General features: G+C 37.3%; 1 protein-coding gene across 1 annotated transcript; it reads left to right on the top strand.

Moving 5' to 3' along the window:
- Positions 1-3: 3 nt before the first annotated feature.
- On the top strand, positions 4-24,386 carry DCAF13 (DDB1 and CUL4 associated factor 13). The gene is made up of 11 exons (XM_064647188.1): positions 4-163; positions 893-1,092; positions 2,350-2,457; positions 4,191-4,280; positions 5,143-5,298; positions 6,011-6,088; positions 9,916-9,998; positions 11,677-11,841; positions 14,946-15,081; positions 22,959-23,122; positions 23,825-24,386. The coding sequence occupies exons 1-11, from the start codon at positions 94-96 to the stop codon at positions 23,910-23,912; spliced, it is 1,338 nt and encodes a 445-aa protein (XP_064503258.1). The 5' UTR covers positions 4-93; the 3' UTR covers positions 23,913-24,386.
- The last annotated feature ends 1,651 nt before the right edge of the window (positions 24,387-26,037 follow it).

Below are 26,037 nucleotides of genomic sequence, written 5' to 3'. Positions count from 1 at the left end.
CGCGAGAGCGGCCCGCGCGCCGCGTCCGGTCACGTGCGCGCCAGCTTCCCGGTGGAGCCGGCTCGGGATCGGGATCTGGGAGCGGGGGCCGAGATGCGCGTGAAGGTACTGAGCCGTAACCCCGACGACTACGTGCGCGAGACCAAGTTGGACCTGCAGCGCGGTGAGCGGGACGCCCGGAGCGGGGCTCGGGCCATGTCGGCCCGGCCGGAAGGGCTGAGGCGGCGGCGGAGGGAGGGAGGGAAGGAGGAAGGACAGGAAGGATGGCAGGCGCTCGTGCGCCCGCCGGCCGCGATCCGCGCAGCCCCTGGCGGGCCGTGGGCTGCCCTCGCTCCCTCCGTCCCTCCCGTCGTAGGGAGTTTTTCTCCGCAGTGCCGGTCCTGGGCGGCGATTTTCGTGCAGTGCCCATCTGCGGAGAAGAACTTCCTTGGCCGTGCCCCGGGGCCGGGCGGCGGCCGAGAGTGGCATCTCGGGGTGTCGGAGCGTGGTCTGGGAACAGAGTCAGAGCCGGAGTGAGGAGTAGGGGTTTATTACCACTCTGGTACTCCGAGATTACATTCAGTATTACCGAAATTACTTTTAACAGTTTTTTGCACTTACTGCTGTTTCGGTCACGTTGTGCTTTTTGCATATCCTTTATTAAAACTGACAAAAATCGTTAGATTTTACACATAGAATCACAGAGTCACAACAGGCCCTGCTAAGGAGTCCCTCCCCAGCTTTCTTTTAGGCCCTCTTTGAGTCTCCTTAGAGCCTTCTCCAGACTGAACAGGCCCAGTTCTCACAGACTTTTCTCATAGGAGAGGTGCTTCATCCCTCTGATCATCTTTGTGTCCCTCTTCTGGACCTGCTCCAACACGAGTTTTTAATGTGTGTGTTCCTCTTATTGCAGTTCCAAGGAACTATGACCCTGCATTGCATCCATTTGAGGTTCCGCGAGAATACACAAGAGCTCTGAATGCAACAAAGCTAGAGCGTGTGTTTGCAAAACCCTTTCTCAGCTCACTTGATGGCCACAGAGATGGAGTTAATTGCATGGCCAAACATCCAAAAAGTTTGTCTACAGTGCTGTCTGGAGCATGTGATGGAGAGGTAAGCTTACAAACCACAACAAACAAGTACCTTTCTTCCTTATTTTCTATTTTCTTTCTCACTGGTGTTTTGTTTGTTTGATTTTGTTCCACTTTACTCTTCTTTTATGTCTTTGTTCAGCATAATTTACCTTCACTCAGGAGATTCAGATTTCCCAGTCTGGGGCAGTGTTTCCCAAACTGCGGGTTGTAATCGTCCAGCACACCAAGGCAGAAGCTTTCAGCTGTGCATCTGTGAGCAGAGAGTGTGCCATTCAGTTCCTCAGGATGGAACAGTGAATGTTAATTTATACATTCCATAGTGATTGCTTTTTGCTGCCTACATGATCCCCCTCCTTCCCTTGAAGAAGTTAAACTGCTGCAGATTAAGAGATTGCAGGAAGTCAGATGAGCTAGGGGGAAGGGGCACACAACCAAAAACTTTTTTGAATAATATTTTATCATATTGCCTAAGAAAGCTAACCTTATATTTGTTTGATTATTTTTCATAGCAAGAAAAAAAAAACAAGGACACTTTAGTTAGCAAAATCTGGAGTTGTAGAAAAAACTAACCTGTCTTCTCTGTCTTTTCTCACTCTTAAGGTGTTCATTTGGTGGTGCTTGTATAATTTAAAGGTGTCTTCTGGGTTGCTGGTTTCTTCCTGCTTTTTATAGAAAGTGCATATGTCATGCACTAGTGTAAGAGTGATTTACCTTTTTAAAGAGAAGGGGAACCAATTTATATGAAACTTTAGCTAGATTTGTTATCTCCTGATAGAGTGAATGAAGTACTGGGTGCTATAAATACCTACAAATATTAAAACTGACCTCAATTTCTTTTTTTTTTCTTTAATTAGCCCAAATACTTTGAAACCAAAACCTCTCTGAGGGGTGGACATCTGTATAGAATGTAGTACAGCAACTGGACTGAAAACATTCTGTTTGTTCCAAAGGCTATTTTCTTGTGCTTTTGTCTATAGAGTCTTTTTTTCCCCCTAAATTTATAATTGCTGCTTTTTTAGCAAGAACTCTAGTTCAAAAATAGGAGAATGCAAAATGCAGAAAGTGTACAGCTTAGGTGGGGGAAAGGGGAAAGAAGGAGAGAGCCTCACTTTTTTTTTTTTTCCAAGAAGGGAATAATAAGTGTTTTTTTACATTATGAAGTTTGACCATTGTTCAAGCCAGCTGTGCCATTTCATTACCTTGTATTTGAATTGTGAACTGAACAGTGGTGAGCTGTAGAAAGCTTACAGAATATTTACCTCTCTGTTTTTAACAGGTTAAAATTTGGAACTTGACCAGACGCCAGTGCATTCGTACTATCCAAGCCCACGAAGGCTTTGTTCGAGGCATGTGTGCCCGTTTCTGTGGCACATCATTCTTCACGGTAAGTACAGTGGGTCTCCTTAGTGCAGTGCAGCCCTACAGAGTGCCTGTTCACCATCTGTTTTCCACTGAGAAACTTGCTCCCTGCCATACAATCTTTAAATGTTGTATGAATACGCTTATTAAATTTGTCAGTGAACCTGACAGTTCTATTTATGATAAAATTGTTTCTGATGCTGTGATACGGATGTTATTCAAGACAGTTGAAAGGATAGAGACCGGAAAATAGCTAACAGATGGTTGTGTAATTAAAACTTGAATAAACTACTTCTCATTAAAGTAGTAAATAGATTATGTTCATTGAAAGACATAGAAAAGTGTAAAAAGGTAACCATTTGCATATACTATGATTAAAGATAATCTGATTGAGTCAAGATCACTCCATGCGAATTAAGCTTTATTAACTTAAATCAGTCACAGCAGGTTCAGTTGCATGTAAACGGTCTGGAAATAGTATGTCCTCCTGTTTACATTAAAACAGTTCTAAGATGACACGATAAGAAGAACTGTTTTTAAAATCTAGAGTGCCCCGAGATTTTGTTTCTTTTGAACTGGGTATAGAAGAGCCATTTTCACTATAGGATATTTATCTTTTCTGAAGTATATGCCGGGTCACAAGGACAGTAGTTAGGATATAGGGGAAGTCATAGTAAAAAATTCTAAATGGCATCAGATTAGAATCCCCTTTTGACAATCCCTCTACCTGAAAATTGAGGGAGGGAGAGAAGAAACAGTAGTACTGCACTCAGGAAAGAAAGTTAAACTTGTAGACCTGACATTTTTTTAGGCCTTTTTGCATGATCCAGGTCACTGCACAGCCATGCAAAAGCTTGTGCTGGCATTAGTGCAAGAGGTAGAATGGCATTCAAAACAGGCAGCTGAGCAACTGAGGTGGAAAGTGTCTTTTAACTGTTTACATGCTCATCAAAGTGACTTCAAGAAAGTGCTTTGCAGTTTAAGGTGCCAGTTGGTTAAGAATTGTAAAATGTGTCTTTTGGAAAATAGTCACCACTCCAACTCACCTTTTGCCTATTCAACCCTGGAAATATCTGTTTTGGAAAAGCTTTGTGAATGAGGATAGACAGTTGAATAGGTGGTGGTAGGAAACAGTGACAAACTGGAAATCAGTCACCTGCTTTCAGAAGCAGACAGATCCCCAGAAAATCTCTGAGCAGCAGCCACTGTGGAAGCCAGCCCCCACCCCCTTTCTGCTTCCACTGTCCCAGTTTTTTTGCTGAGCATGATGTTCTGTGGTAAGGAATACTCCTTTGGCCAATTCAGGACATCTGTCACGCCTGTGTCCCCCCCAGTCTGTTGCCCACACCGAGCCTATTTGCTGGTGGGGGAGGCAGGGGTGATGACTGACACAGTGAGAGCAGAGGGAAATGCTCTGTGCCGTGCAAACACTGTTCAGCAATAGCCAAGACTTTGGTGCTTTATGAGCACTGTTTTAGCCACACACCCAAACCACAGTGCCAGATGGGCTACTGTGAAGAATGTTAACTCCACTCCAGCCAGACCATGTACATGTTTCTAGCAAAATCTTATGACCAGGAGGGCTAATCTGCAGCTTGGAAGTATAAAACAGAACAGTGACAGGTAGGAGAAAGCACCTGTGTATATCACAGAACATTCTCTTTGAAAGGCTGCCTGTATTTAATTGCAAAGCACATCTAGCAAAATAAACACCATATATTTACATAAAACTGTACATGCTTTCTCCAATATTTCCAGGTTGGTGATGACAAAACTGTGAAGCAGTGGAAAATGGAGAGCCCGGAATATGGAGAAGAAGAAGAACCTATTCATACAATTCTTGGAAAGGTAGTGAATCTGAGTTTTGGTTTTCCTACATCTCTTCTTTTGAATTAAGTTTGAACCAATTCTTATCTAGCTTTTGGAGGAGAGAGATACAGTTTGATATTACCTGTTATCTTAAGGGTTGTAAGGTGATGGCATCAAATTTTTTTATTACATTTATTTTACATGTGACCAGAAAGGAATATCTCAAATGCCATCAGAGATGCTGAGCTCTGTGTCTGCTAATCATCCCTCTCCTGCAAACTGGTCAGATCTTTCTGTAGTCTCTTTCTCTTCAGAAGTGTATTGTCAGGGCTTAATCTGCATTAAATTTCTTTTCATGGCAGTACCTTGCAGCCATTCAATACAAAATACTAACTTTATGTCTTTCTTTTTGACAAAAGCAGATGAAAAATATATACTTTGGCACTTTCAATTTACAATCAGCTTATTTTAGAAAAAAAATCAAATAGGTTTTGTAAATAGATAGTTTGAAACTCTTTAGTTGTTGTAATGTCTATGGAATCCATTCAGGTCCCCATTGAAAATTCATAGTCGTACCCTTAACATTTCCATTTCCTTGAAAGTCAGCCAGGACTTTGTAAATGTGCTTTTAATGCCAGCTGCATTGTAAATTAACAAGAAATGCATGCATGCACCTTAAATGAAAAAGAAAACTTGGCTACTGGTAGGGGCACATCTGATAAGACTTAGTTTCTTGTTTCATTGGTGGCTTGATTTTCAGTAATATAAATGAATAAAAGCATGGGAGACTCCATATGCAATGATTTGTTGATCTTTTTGGTAACAGAACATACTTGCATATTTATACGTACAATTGGTTTTGTAAATTTTTGCTTTTTTGTTTTTTTTTTTTTCTTTAAAGACAGTGTATACAGGAATTGATCACCACTGGAAGGAACCTGTTTTTGCCACCTGTGGCCATCAAGTGGACATTTGGGATGAACAAAGGACAAGTCCCAAGTGTTCTTTGACTTGGGGTTTTGATAGCATTAGCAGTGTAAAATTTAATCCCATTGAGGTAATGTTTATGTTATATATTGGAAATCAGTATTTTTCTTGAGCAGTATAAGATCTAAACTCTATATACATTATCTTGATTTTTTTTTTCCAAATTTAGATTTTGATATATGTTTTAACAGAATATTTGTGGGAGGTATATATAGATTTTTATGGCTATACTGATTTGGAATGTAGTACTGTATGTTTTTATATTTTTGTCTTTTATCTCTCTTAGTTGGGGAGAGGAAAAACAAAAGCAGGGCAGTCTCCATTCTGCCCACAGCAATACAGATCTGGTACCTCAGTCATATAGTGTAGGAGTTATGTGGCTGTGGAGCTGTCACCTGTTCCAGTATTGTACTACCTGTGACTGAGACTTCTCACCCTCTCCTTGGCAAAACAATTGCATTTGATCTTTTACAGCACTTCCTGTTACATCTCTTGACTGGACTGTGTTCATAGCTGAAGTGTTTATGAGGAATTGCTTGTTAGTTCTAAAGTAGAGGGCACTGGGTGGATTCTGAATCTTACAGGGAAAGCTATTTAAAATGTTTGTGCTGGATAATCAGCTGCACAGAAAAAACGATGAATGTATTTCCTTGACTGAAAAAGAAACCGTTTGACTACCAACTATGTGAAATAGCTTAGGTAGTTAATTTTAGCTGTTAACTACACTCTAGAAGCATTCAAAGACCATACACACTGGTTTTCTTTTTCTTTTTTTTTTTTAGACATACCTTTTGGGAAGCTGTGCTTCTGACAGAAATATTGTGCTGTATGATATGAGAAAATCAACTCCATTAAAGAAGGTAATATTTTTCTTTTTAAGAATAATTAATGGCACTAATGATAATACTGGATATGTTAATAGCCTATAACTGTTGGTGGCAATAGAGAAAAGGATGCTCTGAGCGGTGAGTTCATTGAGTTTTCATTGTCTGAGTCTTCTGAGTTTAAATTAATGTTGGGATTGAAACAATACAGAGTTAGAAGGGCCCTTTTCTGCATTCAGACAGGCTGTCATGCTCACTCTGTTGTAATTCTTGATCAAGTGCCTGACCTGACAGCAATTTCACAATAAGAACTTTATGTTCCTGTATTGCATTCTGTCTGTGTATGTGTGGGTTTTTTTAAATTTTTTTTTCTCCTCCTTGCCAGAAGGAAGCAAGGTATCTTCTATGGCATTTCCTTTCCACCACTGGGGAGCCTTGCTCTGCATTTGAAAAGGTGTTTTTCCTTTGCAGGGAGATAAACTCTCCCCTATGCACCTACCATAAATATTCAGAAATCCTTTGCAGTGTAATCAAAATTGTATTTATATGTGGAACATACTGATGACATGAAGATTCCTGTTTAACAGAATGTATGTGTTTATTTTAAACAAGAAGCCGGTAATTCATACACACATATTACACCTCAATCAATTTCAGTATTATTGAGCCTCAGAACTGTTTTAACAATATTCTTCTTGAAATATGTTATTCTGGCTTGTGAATATACATTCAACGTCCTTCTGTGCTGCATACTTTCTGAAATGACATTGATCACAAGAACACTGTAATGGTACTTAACTTAGTTATAAAATAGGAATGTTGTTGGCATAACAGTATTTCTTTGTCTCCCTGTGCCCCAGCAATTTTTAATAAAGTAAAAATTTATAAACACTGAGACAGTGTTTATAAAAACTTGTCAGTGATGCCAGTTGGAGACCTGAATGTTGACATGAACACAGTCAATGCTGTAAAGCTGCAGTTACAAAGTCAGAGGATGCAGTTTGAGCCTTTGTGAACTAAGTTCTAATCTAACAGAATTTTACATATGTATATATGCTAAAGATATAAAACTCTACATACACCTGCATAATTGCATGTATGTATATGTGTATCTCACGTGAGCAGTGTGCTCGGGTGCATTTCCTGCTGTGGGAGTAAAACACTGATGAGTACTTCCTTGCATCCATGGGTACAGTAATGGGTTTTCTCCTGGAATAGAGATGATTCTCCTGTGGAGTGGAAGTGAAATGTCCATTTCTGCATTGAGAGCTAAGAGCTCTGTAACTCCTAAGAGAAGGGTGCTTCTTATTAGAGGTACCTTACTTATGTACAGGCACTTGTTTCCAGCACTGCTGTGTTGTTGGGGTTTGATCAGCAAAGCAGTTGGGACTCAGTGGGAGTCCCTTCATTAATGGCAATAGGAATACAACTTCCCACATCATGAAGCAGTAGCTCTCTTGCCCATTTGTCCTGTCTATGGGTTTCAAAGCCTTAAGTTTCAAAGAGGGAGGGATAAGATGGTGAGATGCTGCCTAAGTGCAAAGTACGAACTAGTCTAAAAAAGCTGGGAAAAGATGAAGGAAAACAATTCTGTTGAAAAACAAGAGGAAGATTTTTACTAGGAGTTGGTACACTTTAAAAGTCGTTTTTGTGCAACCTGTGGAAACAGGAAAGCTTAGGATATTTTAAAGATGGACTTTTGCATTTAAACAGCTGACAGGAACTGTGCTTTCTCTTGCTTGCTGTATTCTTAGCTGTTCATATCAACCAAATACCTTGCAGGTAGTAAAAGAAGAGAGATTATATTTTTGGGTGAGCAGGTTTTGCGTTAAAGTAATCTTAACATCTCCAAGCTAAAGCTCTTTGTAAACAAGTGTTTGTAGTTAAAATAAATAAACCAAGATAGCTAAATCTTTAGGGACTTCACAATTTTGGCTTGTCTTAATAAGGACTTACACTTACTCATTTCATAAGAAGATCTACGGTAGATTAAAAGTAATGTCAGAAGATGGCTCCACTACAGGTTTAGATGGTTCTGAAATGCCATTATTAATGTATTTACAGCAACTTAAATCACTTCCAACCCAGGTTGCCTTACATAATCCTAGAACTGTACAGAGAATCTGTTTCTTAGGCACTATTTTAATTCAAAAAGGCACTGCTGAAATGAACTGAATGCTTGTAAATGTCAGTGAAGAAATAGTGATGTGGAGCATGGACTGTGACCAAACTTGACTCCTTTTGAAAGAGCTGGATTTTTCAGCAATAGTGAAGTTATTTTGTGACATGATGGAAAATACTTATTATACATATAATGGGTTAACATTAATCGTGTGCTCATTTTGCAGTGGTTGATAAACTTGTACAGGGAGGAATAAAGAACACTCCTTGATTAATAACTTCCCATATATGTGCAAGGTTTGTAACTAGAACAATATTGAAATCTTGAACAAATTCCAGTTGTCATATTACTGTACACATAGGGCATTTCAGTGGCCACTTTTTAAACTAGACATCACTTTAGACATCTGATGATTACATTCAGTTCTGAATGCACACAGTTTCTGAAAATGAGCAATGTTCTGCAGCACAGACTATATAATGAACAGGATAATGTCATCTAGGAAATGAGGACTTATGAAGAAGTGAGAATTACGAGAATATGCACACACTTATAAGCTCACAGTCTCTTGGAGAGATGTTTGGTAGAGTCATTACTGTAAGGGTTATAATTGTACAACTATATTCTAAAATATGTATGTAAATGTATGGTGTTTGGTGTAGTAAGCCAAGAACAAAAATGAGTTTGGAGTACCATAGAATCAAACACCCAAATTTCAGGATCTTTGAGAAGGATTATAGCTGGCCTGGAGCACTGTAGAAAATCCTGTTTAGAGTTGTTCAGTGTGTTAATAAGTTGCTCTGTAATTACACATCCACTTTGTGTCAGGCATACTGTGTAGTTTTTATTTTTAAATATGGCCAAAGCTGGTGTGTATGATGTGTCCAATGACCTCCTCCCTGCCTTCCCTTCTCCTACAGAGGTCCAGCTGTTACTGCCACAGCTGTCCTCCAAGGTGGGAATGTCTGACATACAGCTTCTTAATACCTCTTGTATAGTCTGCAGTTAGCAAAGTAGAAGGGTCTTAGTCTGTTATCAGCTGCCCTCTTCCCACTTCAGGGCCAACTGGCCTCTTTGTTAGCCATCTGCTTGCTAGCAGCAAGCAAATCTTATGAATGTGGAGCGAATGACTCAGTGCTGATACAGTGATAGTAGTGAGCAGATTTCAACACAGTAACTTCTGTATACACTGCTTGGCACTTCAACAAGAAATGGCAACTGTCCAGGAGAATTCATGAACTGCAATTTCAGAGATAAAATAAGGAAGGGATAGGAATAACTGGGAGAACATTAAAATGTTATAATTGCTTTGCAAATGCTGATTCACAGCTTCAATTAATGATTATATCCCTTGAAATAACTATTTAATTAGGCATGTCTGTAGATTACTTAACCAAAGGTTCCTGTAAATATGATAGAGAAGTGAAATTTTTCAGAAGTTCCAGGTTTACTTGTAGACCACTAGTGCGTTGCCATGTTGAGTGACCTCTTAGAAGAATTCTAAGGTGATTTACAAGGAAAATTTAATGTCTGTGTAGCCCAAAGCAGTGGGCATCTGATGAGGGACAGGAGGTTCTTGAGTTTGGATTCTAACACTGCTGAGGCAACATTCTGTCATGTCACTGTTTCTCTGGCATGGTTGTGTATTTAGGAAGTGCTTGTCTCCAGTGTATAGGAAGTTTTGAACTATAGTGAATATTTTACTGCTGTAACAAGGTAGCAATGTGTAAATATTTTTCAGGTTATCTTGAACATGAGGACAAATACACTGTGTTGGAACCCCATGGAAGCTTTCGTTTTTACTGCAGCAAATGAAGATTACAAGTAAGTGTGACCTTGTTTTTCAATACTTCTGGACATGTTACATTTTTAATCTGTGTCTTGGTGATTTATGAGCATGCTAAAATGAATTTTTAAAAGACTACTCTAAATTTGAATCACTTAATAGCCTAGAGAATTATAGGCTTACTGATTGTAAGAAATATGAATTTATAGTAGACTGCCTCTTTTTCTGTATTTCAGTACTTGAGGGATAAAAAGCAGTGTAACTTAGAAAAAGTGTAGTTGAACCAATGCAAATGTAACTTGCAATGGGACCCAGAAAATAAGTACTATTAGTCCAGTCTGAGGCAATATACTTGTTTATTGTCTTGCTGGCTCTTGCAAAGCTTGATATATTGTACTGATCAGCTATTTTGATAAAAACATTTCTTAAAAAAAGAATTTAATCTTCTCTGAAACAGTTCTGGAGACTGCAATACTTATCCTTTCAATGTCTCGAAGCAGTTTTTTACTTTTGAACAATACTATTCATGTGAGCAGCTAATCTGATATTGAAAAAGCTGTCTCTTCAAAACTAGGCCATTGCAAATGTGCTCCATATCCTCTTTTCCAGGAAGTCGGTGATCTAACAATAGATCACTGTTTTCTTCTAGAACATAGGAATTTTATCACTTAAGGCTGTTTTTTAAAGAAAATGGAGTCTGGCTCAGACCTTGAAAGTGGGTTTTATATTCAATGTACTGTTTTTCTTGTGTTTGGGTTATGATATGATAAAACCACTAGGCTACCTAATCTGTTTGAAAGTTTGGAGTTTTGTTTATAAATTTGCTTTTTAGTTGTTTTTCTGGTTTTTTGTTCGGTTGGTTTGGGGATTTTTAATTTTTTTTGGTCTTCCCCTTCCTAAACTAAAAACAATAGCTATTACTGTCAGGGGCAACTCATCCTGCAGCCTAAAGCAGTTAATATGCAATGGCAAATGCATATATCAACATATATCAAGACTTGCACTTGCAAGTGTTCACTGATTATGTGGAACAGCAGTTTTGAATATGATGCTGCATACTTTCTCTTGAATTTAAAAGGAAAAGGCAACAGTTGCCGGTATACTATTCAGTAAGATACATTTAATTTCAGCTATGCATTCACTTGAATAAAGGAGGGTGAGAAACCTGCTGAGTTAAAAATTGTTAATATAGTAATTCTACTGAATTCTTAAGCAGTTTTCATTAAATGCATTGTCTGTAAAGCACATTTGCTTATTGGCACTAGGCAAATTAATGATCTACGCAGTGATTATGCCTCGCTGTGTATCACTGAGCTTGTTGATTCAAAGTGAGTAGAGGTGGACCTTATCTGAGCTTTCAAGTCCTTAAGAGCAAACCAGCTGTGGTCCAGCAGCTGGGTGTTTATTTTTAATGTAATGCTTTTCTACAGATAGTGTGCTCTGCTGAACTAGCATCTCCATGTGTTGAAGGACTGGGCTTTCCTTGCAATCCTACATTGTCTGTCCTAAGATAATTAGGCAATAGGAGAGAGTGCCAACCAAATGGAACTTTACAGTAGACTGAATTACAAGGAGTTCACAATATGAGAATATTTAGAAACCTTTCAGAAGTTTCCTCTGCAATATGGATCTATCCTTAAGTGTGGTTTATGTAAAATGTTCTATTTACTTAAGGAGTTTTTATGGTATTAAGCTGTTGATGTGTTTATTTTAAAGCTTATATACTTTTGATATGCGCTATCTTGAATCACCTGTGATGGTGCATATGGATCATGTGTCTGCTGTTCTTGATGTGGATTATTCACCCACTGGGAAAGAATTTGTGTCTGCCAGCTTTGATAAGTCTATCCGCATTTTTCCTGTAGACAAAGGTCACAGCAGGTGAGTGGTTTTACACCTTTCTGTCTTGCTGTCATTCATTTCAGTGACTTCCCTCCCAAGTCTTCAAAACTATTAATTCATTCATTAACATCTTCCTTGGAGCATTCAGTTCCTGTGAATGTTGAAATCTGACTCTTGATAGCTTGAAACCAACAGGCCTTGTAGTTGATCTAATTCTGGAGTCTGTATCAAAAGCAGAACCACTCCACAGGTAGCAGTACTTATGCAGTATGGAATTAAAATTACAGTGGATTATTGTGCTTGGATGTAGTCATTTGTATTTTACCAAGGTGAATCCCGTTTTATTTCCCTCTGTTCATCTTGAATGTTTTTAGATCACTTTGTACTGTATCTGTCACCACTTAGGTTTGCAGTGTATTACAACATTGTAGCATTTGGTTTTCTAGGGATTGTCTTCATCCTATATGGATGATTACTAAAGACATTATGTGAATGTATTGCTGTATGAATTCCTGAGAATTAGTTTGGGACACTCTTGTGATCTGTTTCAGTGTGCTTACTACCTTTTATTCACATTTTGTTAACCAGGTTTTGATTCATATGACAGTGCTTTGAATAGAATTCATTTTGATTTAGTTTTCATGTAAGATTTCATAAGGCAGTATATTAAGTATTTTGCTGAAGTTCAGATTGAATATCTACTATGTCTCCATTATTTTTTATTTTTCTTTCAGTTTGATGAAAACTGAAGCAAGTTATCTGATCTGTGTGGTATCAAATGGTCTTCATAAACCTCCCTTCATTATTCTCTATTGTCAGTTCTTCCTCCTTTTTCTTTTTTCTTAACTTTATTTTACTTCTGCTTATCTACCTCTCTCCAACCTCAGCGCCCCAAAAGGTTTTTACTAGGTCAGGTTCTGCATAGTTTGAGGGTGGAAATATTGAAATGTTGGTGAAGGAGTATATTTTTATTACTGATTTATGAAATTATGTATGCAATGTAACTGTGCTGCATTAAAGAGAGGAGCTGTTTACATTCCCTCTATATCTAATCTACAGATAGATTTCATCTTCTTTTTGTCTTGCAATAATATTTTAAATGTGAATAGGTAGTGCAGTTCCTTTGTAGGTTTGTTTTTTTTCAAATTCTTGCATTATTAAACAATATGGTTCGCAGCTCCTTTATATGGATTAATAATGTTCACAAAAGCGGTGATATGCAAAGCTAAAACACATCACTGAGGGGAAGTTTGCAGACCCCATAGTGCAACAGTAAAAGGCTTTATTCCACATTATAGCAGATTGTTGCCAAGACCTGTGGAAGGAATTTTACTGTTTATCCCCACTTTTTTCCCCCTTTTGTGTGGTGGCCATAAATCTATTGAGGAGAAGCCTTACAAATGAAGAACTTTGCCTTGTATAGGCTGACTAGAGTGTTCTGGACACACAAAATTCCTTAGAAGATGGACTTTTTCAGAATTACACACTTGATATTAATCTCATGGAATGGAGAAAAGTCTCTAAATAGATGTGATCCTACTTGGAAAACTGAGAGGGCAGTTAAGAGTATCTGTAAATAAGGATCCTGACGGTATTCCTGTTATGACTTCTGATCTCCTGCCAATATGAAAACTCCTAACTTCAATTGCTTTCTATTTTATTTTTAAATGAAAATTTAAATAATTAAATTCTTTAGCCCTAAGAAATAAGATTTATTATCAAGTTGATTAAATTTAATAAATGCTTGGTAAACAGAACTGTATTTCTGTGTGAACTTTTAAATGACAGATCCAGGTTATTTGGCCATGTTTTGTGTTCTCCCTGTCCCTGAAAATGATATTTAATAGCTTGTGATGACAGCAACAGGAGAGGCAAAGGCTGCAAATTCAGAGTAAGGAAGGGAAAAGTACTTAGTTCCCCAAACAGTGCAGAAAAGCTTTGTTATTGAGTCACATAGTAGAATGAAAGTAAACATAGAAATGCTTGTGACAGTGCAGATGTGCACACACACTGTTAAACTCAACATCAGTGAAAAGCTGATGTATTGATGTTTTCTGAAGGTACTTGTGCTCAGTCTTCAACGTGGTTGTTCTTGTAGAGCATTGCTTGCTAGTGAATTACAAGAGGTGATTAAGCTTATTAAAGCTTATTAAGCTGATATATTGATTACTTTTGTTTTTCTCACAACCTCTCCAGTTAAATTCTAGTCTAGTTTTCCCACAGCTCTTGAGTAGGTGTTGTTTTCATGTTTCCTTTACAGTATTGCTTGGTTTTTCCTTATAAAAATAACTGAGTAGAAGAAAGAGAACAGTCTATAAGCTGTAGTGCATGTCTGATGCACTGAAGAAGTGGCTATTGGTGGTCAATAAGTAGGCCTTATTTTTCTTCACTTTCAGAATGCTAAAAAGTAGCTAAAATTACCAGAAAAGTGTACCTAGTCCTTTATTTTCATAGCAGAAATAAAAGAATAAATTTGTTTGATACATACTTAATGAAAATCAGATAAGAGTTTAATTTAATATTGGTTTAACTGTAGCATGCAGAAACATTTTTCAACAGGTGTTAGCACTTGTTGAGCAGGAGTCTGATTGGAAGAAATTAGAAAAGAAAGGAAGTCCATCTTCGGGCAAAGGAGGGAAATCACAATGAGGAGTAGTAAATCCATTGCCATATATCATAAATGGATAGCTATTTATTTGCTGTTCTTTTTCTTATTCATAATGGTGGTGTCAGATTCTTTGGCACCTGTTTTTCTGCATTCCCATTCTGTAATATTCCCAATGCACATTAATCAAAATTATTTCAGGAACAGTATGGATATCATATTGTATACCTATGGCATGTTTTGCAAAAAGAGTTATTTTTTAACTATTTACTGTAGTTTCTATGAAAGCATTTATTTAAAAAGCATCTTATCCGAGATGGTCCTTTATCAGTCTAACTGTTACACTTTACTGGAATCTCTATGTACAGAGAGATAAGATCAGCATAGTGTTAAAAAAGCCAGATTTTTTTTAAAAACAACAGCAACAAAAAGTAAAAAAAAAAATTTGCCTTGCACAGAATGCTTTCTACTATTTGAAAGGTAGTGTTGGTGGGAAGAGTGAGAATAGCTCATTTTAAAATGTTTCTCTTTGCTTTAGGGAGGTATATCATACCAAACGAATGCAGCACGTCATCACTGTAAAATGGACTTCAGATAACAAATATATTCTGTGTGGCTCAGATGAGATGAATATTCGCCTGTGGAAAGCCAATGCTTCTGAAAAACTGGGAGTGGTAAGAGTTGCATTTTGCTTTTTGTTGTCACAAGATGTTTGGGGTTTTTTGTTGTTCTTACAGCTGGTTAACCTGTTCAGCCTTAAAAATCTTATTTCTAAAGGGAAACGGTAACATTGTAGTTTGACATTTGTGTTTAATTTGCAGACTGACATGTGCAGTACAGCTCATTGCATTTACTGTGGTCTGTAATAATAATAATAAAATTACATACCTCATTATTGTTACACAAGGTGACTTTTTTTGGTCTTGTTTAACAATAATCATCAGTTTGATCTAAACTAGAGTTGAGTTTTTAACCTGTGTGCTAAAGGTTAGAATTCATCCCTTTGCACTAGAGAAAAGGCAATAAATTCTGCTTTGCCATGCTTAAGTAATTCTGTTGAAGTTTTGGGTTACTACATTTAAAATTTTTGACTGGTATGTGATTGGTTCATATTTGTTCATGAAGTTGATTTGTTCAAATTAAAAAAAGGATAAAAATTTAAAAAAATCATACTGTGATAAGCCTGTGCATTGTAAAATAAACCATTGGCACTGATGCATAGGTGAGATTGTCATTAACCTGTATAACTCTCAGATACCAACTGGGCAAACTGGTGTGGTGTCTGAAGTCCACTGGATTCGATGTAAGTCTGTTTGGTTGAAGTGTCCCTAGTAGGAACAGACACCAGTCTAATTAAATAAGTCTTTTCAGTTACACTTGTTCAAATGTTTATGTATAGACAAAGCCAAAATATTCCTTTATGGTCCCCAGCTCTATATATGCATCTGCACAGTTGGAAGTATTGAGTGACTGTGGAGAATGAATTTGACACTTTGCTGCGAGTGATCCCTTTATGTAGCTTCATATTGTTACAGTGTTTTGGAGGTGCTTACATTGCTTTTTCTGAGCCTGTTGGCACAGCTGTCAGATAATGCCTGTGGGGATTTCTACTTGATCTTGTGAAAGATTGCGGGGAGAGGAGAGGGAAGCTGTAATTCAGGGAAGAATGTTGTGCAGTTAAGGGGACATCTATTGCATAGTTATGTCTAGGGCTGCTTGTGATTACCTGAAGCTCCATCAGCTTATACTATCTGTAGGAGGGAAGTGGAGCAGAGCTGGGAGAGATGGCAGGTGAATGGGAGTAGTAGAAGTACTTAGAGCTACTCTGTGGAATGGGACAGTTCACGGATTATTGTGCACTGTGAAGCACTGGATATGGAGTAGCACAGATAAAATAACACGTAAATCTTCAGCTATGACCCCACCATAGGTTTTGGGAAGTCCTGTTATTCTCATTTTTGCTATAGAGCTGTAGGTAAAAAACCCACAGCTTTGTGTACTGTGCAGTAATTGTGGTTACAAACTACTATTTAAGTTTGTAAATATGAATTTTTTTTAAACGTGGTAACTTCTTTTTTTGAGGATGCCTTTTTTTTCTGCGTTGATTCTTGGGATTTTCCCATGTGGTCAAACACAAATATCAGTCCCATACTTGCTAATTCCAGGGGCTCCACAAAGCTCCTTAGAGACTTTACTTTTTGATTTAACTTTTTATGTTGAATTTGTTTAGACAGTGTGGGACTGGGCAGAAATTATTATCTATTTTCCTTCTGTTGTATCCATATGCTCATGGCAACAACCTTTTCACCTGATTTTACAATACTAACTGAAACTTTCTCTGTTTATTCACTATATTCTTAGTGAGAGATCATGATCTCTAAGATGTTGTTCTGTAACAGAATTGTCTGGTAATCTTGATGTGCATCTTTACTCTGTGCCCTCTGTGTGAAGGTCAAGTGGGTAAGAAAAATGTCAGAAATAACATTTTCATATAGAAGGGTTCCTGATATTTTCAGATGTGAACAAAAAATTCACTGTATGGACTACTAGATGGTATTGGCTCATTTTCTTATGAAAGACTGAGGATAATTGGCTCTGGGAAGTAATGGGCAAACCCACCTCCTTCTGCATTATAGAAATACTGTGTACCAAAAGAACAACTAAACTATTGTTTAAGTATTCAGAATGTAGACTGGTAAACGACATTCTGCTGTTTTCTGCAGTATTTGCATCAGTGAAAATTGGCCATGGATGTGCCTAAAAAAGGCACCGCTAATTGTGGCTATTGGTGTTGGGTGTGGTCCGCACATTAATACTTGTGTTCCTCGGCCTGACAGTGAATCCTACATAAAATAGCCTTTTTTGTTTTTCTGTAAGTTCAGTTTTGTTACTTCATATGCCTCTTGGAAGCTGTTGCTACAATTTGGTTCTGCTCTTGTGGGATCAGACCAAACAAGCTTTTGTAACATTCTGTGTGTAAGAGTGTGTAAGCATTTCTGTCAAAGCGCTTTGGCTGTTGGCTCCCAGGAGAGCTAAATCAATATCTGTCTGTGACACAGGTCAAGTGACATGTGGTTTATTATTTGATTTTTTTTTTTCCCTCCTGTTTTTCGAGTTAGTTTTTTTGGGATTCTTTTTTGTGGGTTTGTTTGGGTTTTTTTTACTGTCAGAAGTGAAAGTCATCCCATCCTTTAGAATACAAAACTTGTCGAGGTATCTTAGAAAAAACACCCTACAACAACAAAAGACATCTTAAGAAAGCAAAATTATTTAGAAATACAGGAAGAACTTAAAAGGAACAATAGTGTATTATGTAGAAAAACTGCTCTCACTTCTCATGGAGAACATCAATGAACTTGTAAAGAATTACATTATAATGAGAAGAGGTAATGTTTCAGATCCCCGAATCTTGTGTGGAAGTGTGTTCAAGCATGAGGTTGCTGAAGCCTTGAATTTAGCAAGACATGGAATTTGAATGTCTGAAGCTACTATAGTTGTTAAAATTTTTTCTTTAGAAGCACTAAGAAATTTTATTTTTCAGCTATTTAGAGTAATTGTTGCTAATAGGACTCAAGAGTGGAATCCTCATGGCTTATCACAGTCTTGGATATACCTTGGAAATGTTTGGGTTCAGGCAACTGTGCTGTTCCTTGTTTGATCCAATCTGGTAGTTCCTGATATTCTTAACATTGCAATTGTTAATGCTATTTAGCAGGTTCCACTACTTTTCTTCAGTACCTGCTTCTTCTTTTTTTATAGGATTGATGTTCTTATCTTCACAGGCATGTACTTGCTCCTTTTATAAGTGTCCAGTTCTTCCACAGTCTGTGGCTATTTTTTGAATGTTTTGAATATCCAGAGCTGAGCATTCAGTAATTCTGTCAGAAGTGTCAGAATATGTCTTAAATGCTTAGTTGCTTGGTCTGCTATTTTTCTTTGCTGAGAAGACTTGATTGAATGACTCATCCAAAGGTCACTGTATTTCTGATATAATGCTAAAATCTTGCAATACATTGTATTTTAAGATGGATATTTTTGGGCTCAGGATGAGTGGAAACCAACATCCTGAAAGAGAAAGAAAAATAGTAATCAAACCTTTTTTTTTTCTTTGATGAGTACTTAGCCTTAGTTGTTTTTTAGCATTGCTGGGTTCCAAGGAAGTTATAGTGAACATACAGTACTCATGTTGTGGCTGGTGAATATTTATCCAGTTGGAAAGTTGTACTTTCTGAACCGTGGCTGTCCAAGCACTCATCAGTTCTGACATGCATGTTGTCTTTGGGGTTTTAATTTATTTGGCACTGCACTCATTATTCAAAATCATTGAAACATGAAAGAAAGAATAAAAGTCTCTTGAGGAGCCAGAGGCATCTTGTGTCTCTACTCCACTGACAGTTGAACCTGCATGAGTTTTGCATGGGGGTAACAAAACCCAAATCTCTCTGTTGGAGATACTGCAGAAGTTGCTTTAAAATAATTTGCAATATTTAGTTTTTAATAAAAATTGATTAATGGACAAATATGTATTATTAAATAGGACTTAACAGGTGTTATTTTTAAAGCAGTAAACATCTATCTCTGCATGTCCAGAAGCAAAAGACTCAATTAAACAAGACTTTTCAGAAACTGCAGACTGTTCAAATACTGTACATAAAATATGGCTTGTTAAGTATGTTTGAGGCTTTTTTACCTGTCCTCTTGAAAAAGTTTGGGACTTCTGAAAGGTAAATGATTTTGACTTTTGATGAAAAGAGGAAAATAGAGCCTCAACTGAATGAAGAGGCTGGAAAAGCAGCAGTAATAGAGTAGACTTCAGTTAATAGTGTACAATTAATGTAATTAATACAAAGAAAGAGATAAATTAGATAAAAGGATAGATTAGAAAAGATATATTAGGGTTTTTTAATTATAGTGAAAACAAAGAACCATCAGTAAAACTTTTAAAAGCTGTATTGCTCTTCAGTCTACTGACACACTAAAAAAGAAATTATACCCACAGTTCTTAGCGTATAAATGCTTAGTAACATTACTTCAGAGAGTTACAGCTGCAAAATTTGGCTGTGTTACAATTCTGAATTAAAACAGAGCACTGGACAATTGAATAAGATAATCTTCTGCTTGGTATTTCAGTAAAAGCATAGTGCTAGTGGAGCATAGGTTTGCTGCTTTCTTACAAGATGCAGAAATAACAGATTTGAGTAAAGTTCGAAAGAGAGGAGGAAGTGCAGTTACGAGTCTTGGTTTGGATCTAGCAAAGTGCATTAGCAGTAGCACATCAAAACTGTCTGAAGTAATTGTTTATCCTTTCGCTCTGGTTCTAGTATTTCCATTTTCTGAGGTAATGCTGATAACAAGCAGTACCAGATACTGTGTGACATGGCATTCTTTTCATAGTGATTTTGGGCTTGTGATTGATTCAGTGTACCTGTAACTTCAGCCCTTTAGCTATGATTTTGTGCTCTTAACATCCACATTGCCTTACATTACCTTTCTTTTTTTATTTTTGTCATCCATTTAGATGTAAAAAAGCCAAAATTTTTTGGTCCAGGAAACAGTGAATAATAAACTTAATGGCAACAGATTTAGAAAGGTGTTTTCAGCAGAGCAATGGAAAAATAAATGAAGAGAAGCTATGGTTTAGAAAACTGCTGGGATATGTTTCGATTCTAAAAATATATTACATCAGTGCTCTTGCCTGCCCTAATCTAGAAGGGCAACCTGAAGAGGACTGATAAACATTAATTTCATATTCTTATGCTGAATTATGGAAGTCTAACAGCGTGGAGTTTTAAATACTGCACAGTACAAATACAGCTCTCTTGAAAAGGATAATTTTTTTTTTTAAAGGTACTTTTAGCTCTTCAATCAGGGCTCTGGAAAAATGCTTTCCTTCCATTTAGATGTGAAAAATAACCAGCCTCCATCATCAGGAGGGAGGAGAGAGACATGGGCAGTTTATTGGAGGAGGCATTTTCCTATTGCTGGCAACCTGGTTGCATTTAAAGATTTCTTTTTCTCCCTTTTTCACTCTAGGTATTCACTGTGAAGTGGCACAAATCAGTTCTCTTTCTGCCACATAATTTTTACTTTCCTCATGTAGGAAGGAAGTTGCACATTCACTTACATATGTAGGAAATTGAATGTATGGAAAAAAGTCATATGTCATCTTTGAGCATGTCTCATGATGTCATATAAATCCCAATTTATTATCTTATACAGTGTTCTAGTCCCTATAAACAAAATCTCTAATCCTGCTAAATCATGCTGTGCATCTTCTCCAGCCCAAAACAGAATGGGGAGTATTGCTGTTCTCTTCAGCTCTTCACGTTGACCTTTGTAAAATGACTTGCAAGAGAGAGGCTGGAATTCAGTGGATTATTGCAGTCTGATTTCTTAGCTAGCTGCTATCTCCCATAAACAGAAACTTGTCATTACTGCAAAATTTTAATTTTCTTTTACCATCGTGTAGATGAGGGTGCATTTAGCACAGCCTGGTGTTTTATCCACTGGCATTTGATAGTTGGATGGAAAGTCACCAACTGTGTGCCTTTTTGTATACCACACTGCACACAGAAATGGAGTCAGACTCAACGACCTCTTGATCTATATTAATTTTTTAAATAAGATATCCTGGATTTATCTTTAATTTACAGATTCACCTCTTGTCTGTAGAATCATCAAGGTTATACTAAATCGGCAGCAATTTGCTTTTCTTAAATTAAAGGAAAATCATTGCATTTAATTAAAATAAAAGCTCTTTAATTTGGATTACGTTGGCAGTTTTCTGCAGAGTGGGAACACCTGGGATTTATTAAGAGTGAACCAGCTATTCAGGTTGGCTTGCTAGAAGGAATTTCAGTAAAAAGCAGAGGGTGTAGCTTTAGTGGGTTAGGGTTGTAAAATTTACTCTGTTTCACTTAGAGAGGTCACAAAAATATAAGTAAAGCAAAAAGATTTGGGTTTTCCGAAAGATTTGGGTTTTCCGAACAAGAGGGTAGAGTGAAACAGAGGTTAAGAACATTATGTATCTCTGATGCCTGAATAAGAATTTTTTGAGCAATGAGCAACTCTGCATATGGTACCTGGTTTCTTTATTGTCCCAAATGAGAAACTCCTTTGCTATATATTTTATCAATACTTGCTTTCAGACCATTTATGGTATTCCAAACCAAAATCTTCTGAGCATGATATTTATTTTTTCAGAATTCATTAAATATTTTAACAGAAGTCACTTATAAAAGTGATCTCCAGAGTGGAGAAAAAATAGCCAACTGCTGATTTCAAAGGGGAAAAACATTTCATTTATAATGTAGGTGGAATTTCCAAACTTTCTGTGTGTAATAAAGTTGTTGGTTTTGTTACTGCTTTTTTTCTCTTAGCATCTGAAACTTGGGTTCTGTCTTTTCTTGAAAATAAGAAATTAGTGAAACTGAGTCATTTTCAAAGCTGAAGTTGTCTGAGTTTTTAGTATTTTAGGTGCAGATGGTAGTGTGTGAAATAAATGTGAGAGGGCAAAAGACTTGTTCCACAGCTAGTTTGAAAATGTGTCTGAAACACTGGAGCTATAGAGCGTATTTTGGGCAGGAGGGTAGGAAAAAGAAGAGAGTGGGATTATCATCTGTTAATATTTAATATTAACAGATTTTATGTTTATGTGAAAATTCACTAGACTGAAATGCAGCTGAAATTCCTAGAGATCTGAGCAAATCTGAAATACATAGAGACTGATATTCCTCATGAAGCAGTGAATGCTTTAGGCAAATACACAGCACACACATATTTTTTTCTTTCGATAAATAAGTATTAGGACCCAAGAAAAAAATGCCTAGTTGAAAAAACAATTATATTCTGTAGGTTGGTTGTCAGGAGAAGGCGTTTTTCACTTCCAGGGTTGTTAATGGTGGCTCAGACATAATTTTGAACATGGATAAAAGATTAGTCTTTTGTGGCAGTACTGGCTCACCTGAATTTCATATGTTTGTGACACTAAGATTTTTTTAGCAGCTTGATGAAAGTGGGAACTCCCTGGTGTCATACAGTGAAGCTAATACTTGAAATCTGATGTGTGCACCGTGCTTCCTAAGGGATCAAGGCGCTGGGTAAGATTTAGGCCATGTAAAAAGATGTCGGTGAAGCTGTTCATTAAGGCAGTTCATTTACAGCATTTGTACTTGCACTGGCTAGTGATTAAAATGCCTGCAAATCTTTGTTTTACAGGTAAAGTTGACCATCTGAGATTAGGAAAGACTGATCAATGAGCTTTTACTGTCTCCTATTTATATTCCCTCCTGTTTTTCTACAGCACATTAAAATCTGATTTTCAGGAGTTAAAAATGGTTCACTCAACTTCGAAACTGTGAATAAACTTTTGCGTTTGAGCATTGGGATATTGTTGAAATTTTAGGTTTTTTTAATATTTCCCTACCCTAACTCTGAAGATCCTGTGGTTACAACCATTTGCTAGAAGGAAGCCACTTGAACTAAAAGTTAAAAAGATTGACAGTTAAATCCCTGTTCTTTCATGACGTGCTTGTCTGTGTTTCCGCTGTAGCTTGCACCGCGAGAGAAGGCAGCAATGAATTACAATCAGAAGCTGAAGGAGAAGTTCCAGTTTCACCCCCAGATCAGGCGCATCGCTCAGCACCGTCACTTGCCCAAGAGCATTTATTGCCAAATCAAGGAGCAGCGCATCATGAGAGAGGCTCGTCGGCGAAAGTATGTCATCCTCTTCTAGATTGGTTTTCTCTTCATCCATTGCAGCAGCAATGGATGGGAATGATAGAGATACAGCATGTGGGAGGAACGAGTATGAGCTACTTTTGACATCTGAACGAGTGATCACGAACTACTGGGTTGATTATAAGGAAATTGCTTTGTTTAGCATGACGTGATGCCACGTGGCAATGGAAGCAGAATGGGCTGTGTTTGGTGTGGTGGGTTTTTTGGTTTTGTTTGGTTTTTTGTGGGTTTGTGTTGTTTTGGGTTTTTTATATAATGTGAGACTCCATGATGAATGTTTGCTGTCACCTAGATCATTGCCATATTGGAATTTCTAGGAGCAGGAGGTGGCATACTTTGCTGTAGCCAAAGCTATGCTAAGAAGTGGGTTTTAGTCATCTTTATCTGCTGAAAGACTCTACAGACTTGAGCAGCCAATCCTGTCACATGAAAATCAAACTGAGTTCCCAAGAAAAGGCTTGATTTGAAACTTTCTAAATTAGCCAACTTTAAAGTTACTTTTAAAGGGAACAGTATTTCTTCCTGAAATAGGAATATGTGGCTAGTGATTAATAAAAGAAGAGCAATTCTTTTTCACTTGTAGGATGTCTCCATTAATACCTTGAGGAGGAAGCTGTTACTTGTTTAACATTTGTGCTGACTACTGAATTTCATTTTTCTGTTTTTTTTTGTTTCTAGGGAACTGAATCGTCGCAAGCACAGCAAACCAGGATCTGTGCCTTTTGTGTCAGAGAGGAAGAAACATATTGTGGCGGTAGTGAAATAATTGTTTTCTCATGTACAAAATGTCACAATGAAAGAAAAATGTCACTATTGAATGAATACACTGTACAAAATTTGATGGACATTGGTAGGACAGCATATGGCTCCAGGAACGTGGCTTTTCTTCAACTTTATACATCCTCCAACTTCTGAAGTCATCATCTGCTTTGGGTACTTCTGAGAATTAGCACTGTAATCTTTCATTGCCATTTGTCTGTCTGACGTTACTGCCCCAACACTGTGTATTGCAGTGGAGTTTGACCCTTTTGATACAAGCAGATAACTTGGTGGAGAAATGTCTGTAGTTCCTGTCTTATTCCTTGGTACTGTTACTACAAAAAAAGGATGAAATAGATTCTTATTTATCAAAGCAAAAAAACCCTTGTTCCAAACAGAGTTATAAAATAGATTCTCCTTATGCTGTCTGGTTTTTAATTTTTATTCAAACAAATTTAATAAAGAAAACAAGTGACCTTAAGGCAATGGACTAGATCTTGATTATTCCAGCTTAACAAATATCCTGCATTATACTTCTTAGATACAATATATTATCTTTCTTTTATCCAAAAGGAATTTCGTAGTATTTTCTGACATCTGTAAACATAATTTTGTTCTGTCTTCTTAACTATTGTTATATAACTTGACAAAACTTCAGACTGTTAAGTTCCTAAAATTGACAATGACGTAGTTGAATAATTTTTTCTCTTTAACTTATTTAAAATTTCTAAAATCTGGATGAAAGATAACATAAATTGTATAAACCACAGAAACTTCTTTAGATGAGATTTATCATAAGCCTTCTTTTTTAAATTTATAGAAGAAAAACAGAAGTTTCATGCTTCACAAGGTAGGTACCTGTAGCCCAAACTTCCTCTACTGTTTGTCTGGGAAATGTTCTGCTTCTCTTCCTGTGGGATAAACTTAACCTTTTACTGAAGATACTAAGGTGATCAGAAAATGATGCTGGAATTCAACTAGGCTTTCTAGGATGAAAGCTTCTCTTTCAGACAGATGAGATATGTAATAACAATAATTTTGCTTAACATCTTTTGTACAAAAGGATCTTCTTTAACCTTTGCACTACGGTGCAGTCTGTAACAACACTCTCCCCACCCTGAGTTTATGCACAAAAAATAATTAAAATTATAATAAACTTTATACTTTTAAACTTTTTTTAGTCTGGAAATTAAACACTTTGAGCACTTCCCTTCCTGTAGTATCCTGTTCAATGTATCTACTGACACTAATCCATATGCATTTCTAGTTCTTACTCTTTCAGTTGTCTCTTGCAGTACAGTTTGGGCAAGATTCCTGAATCATCATAGCAAAATTATGGCTCTTTGGTGATAAGAGGCCATAATGTATCTTTTACTCTCTGGACCACTTACCTTATGGGATGATGCAGGAAGAGAAGGAAATATGAAGAGCTATAAGTAGGATGATGGGAAGGAGTGGAACAGATCAGGGAATAGACTGATGCTGGCTGTGTGCCTGTTGTACTAATATAGTGCACTCTGTGCCAAATACAGTTTATTTCCTTCCTAAAATACTGAAAAAATTGAGGGAGAATATGCGGTCCAAAGTATGGCTTGTGACACAGCTGTAGTCAAGTCTTGCACAATTTGCAAAACCAGACTAATCTTCTAAAATGTGATTAAAAATTTTCAGCCTTGTCAGTTTAGCTTGAGTTGAAGTAGTTGGTTCTTGATTTGTTGAGTCATGATACCTCTGGTTTGAGCAAGCCCTGTTGCTTGGAATTTATGAGCTTTGGTGCAGAACTCTGAATGTAACGAGAGCTTTCATTTCCAAGGTTTGGTTATGGTGTGATATTGGTGTGAGCAGTATGGCATGAGCTATGGCCAAAGGATCTCGTTATGCTCCAAGACCTTTTTTGCACAGTTGCTTTCAGACAGGAGCCAAGTGGTGCAACTCAGAGGAGCAGGGTTGGCTAAAAATTGCTAGAAGGGTTGTAACAGCATGCTGAAAAAAAAGGAATTTTAAAGTTAGGAGGGTACTTGGAGTCTGTGCATTTGGTTATGAATTCCTTTTCCATCTTCAGTGGGTGTAGTCTCTGTCTTGGCATCAAGTGGGGTGTCCTCTTAGCATTCCAGGAAAAAGTCTGTGTTTTC

The sequence above is a fragment of the Pseudopipra pipra genome, chromosome 1, assembly GCF_036250125.1.
Source record: "Pseudopipra pipra isolate bDixPip1 chromosome 1, bDixPip1.hap1, whole genome shotgun sequence".
NCBI classification, from domain to species: domain Eukaryota; kingdom Metazoa; phylum Chordata; class Aves; order Passeriformes; family Pipridae; genus Pseudopipra; species Pseudopipra pipra.
This window is presented reverse-complemented; position numbering and strand designations above follow the sequence as displayed.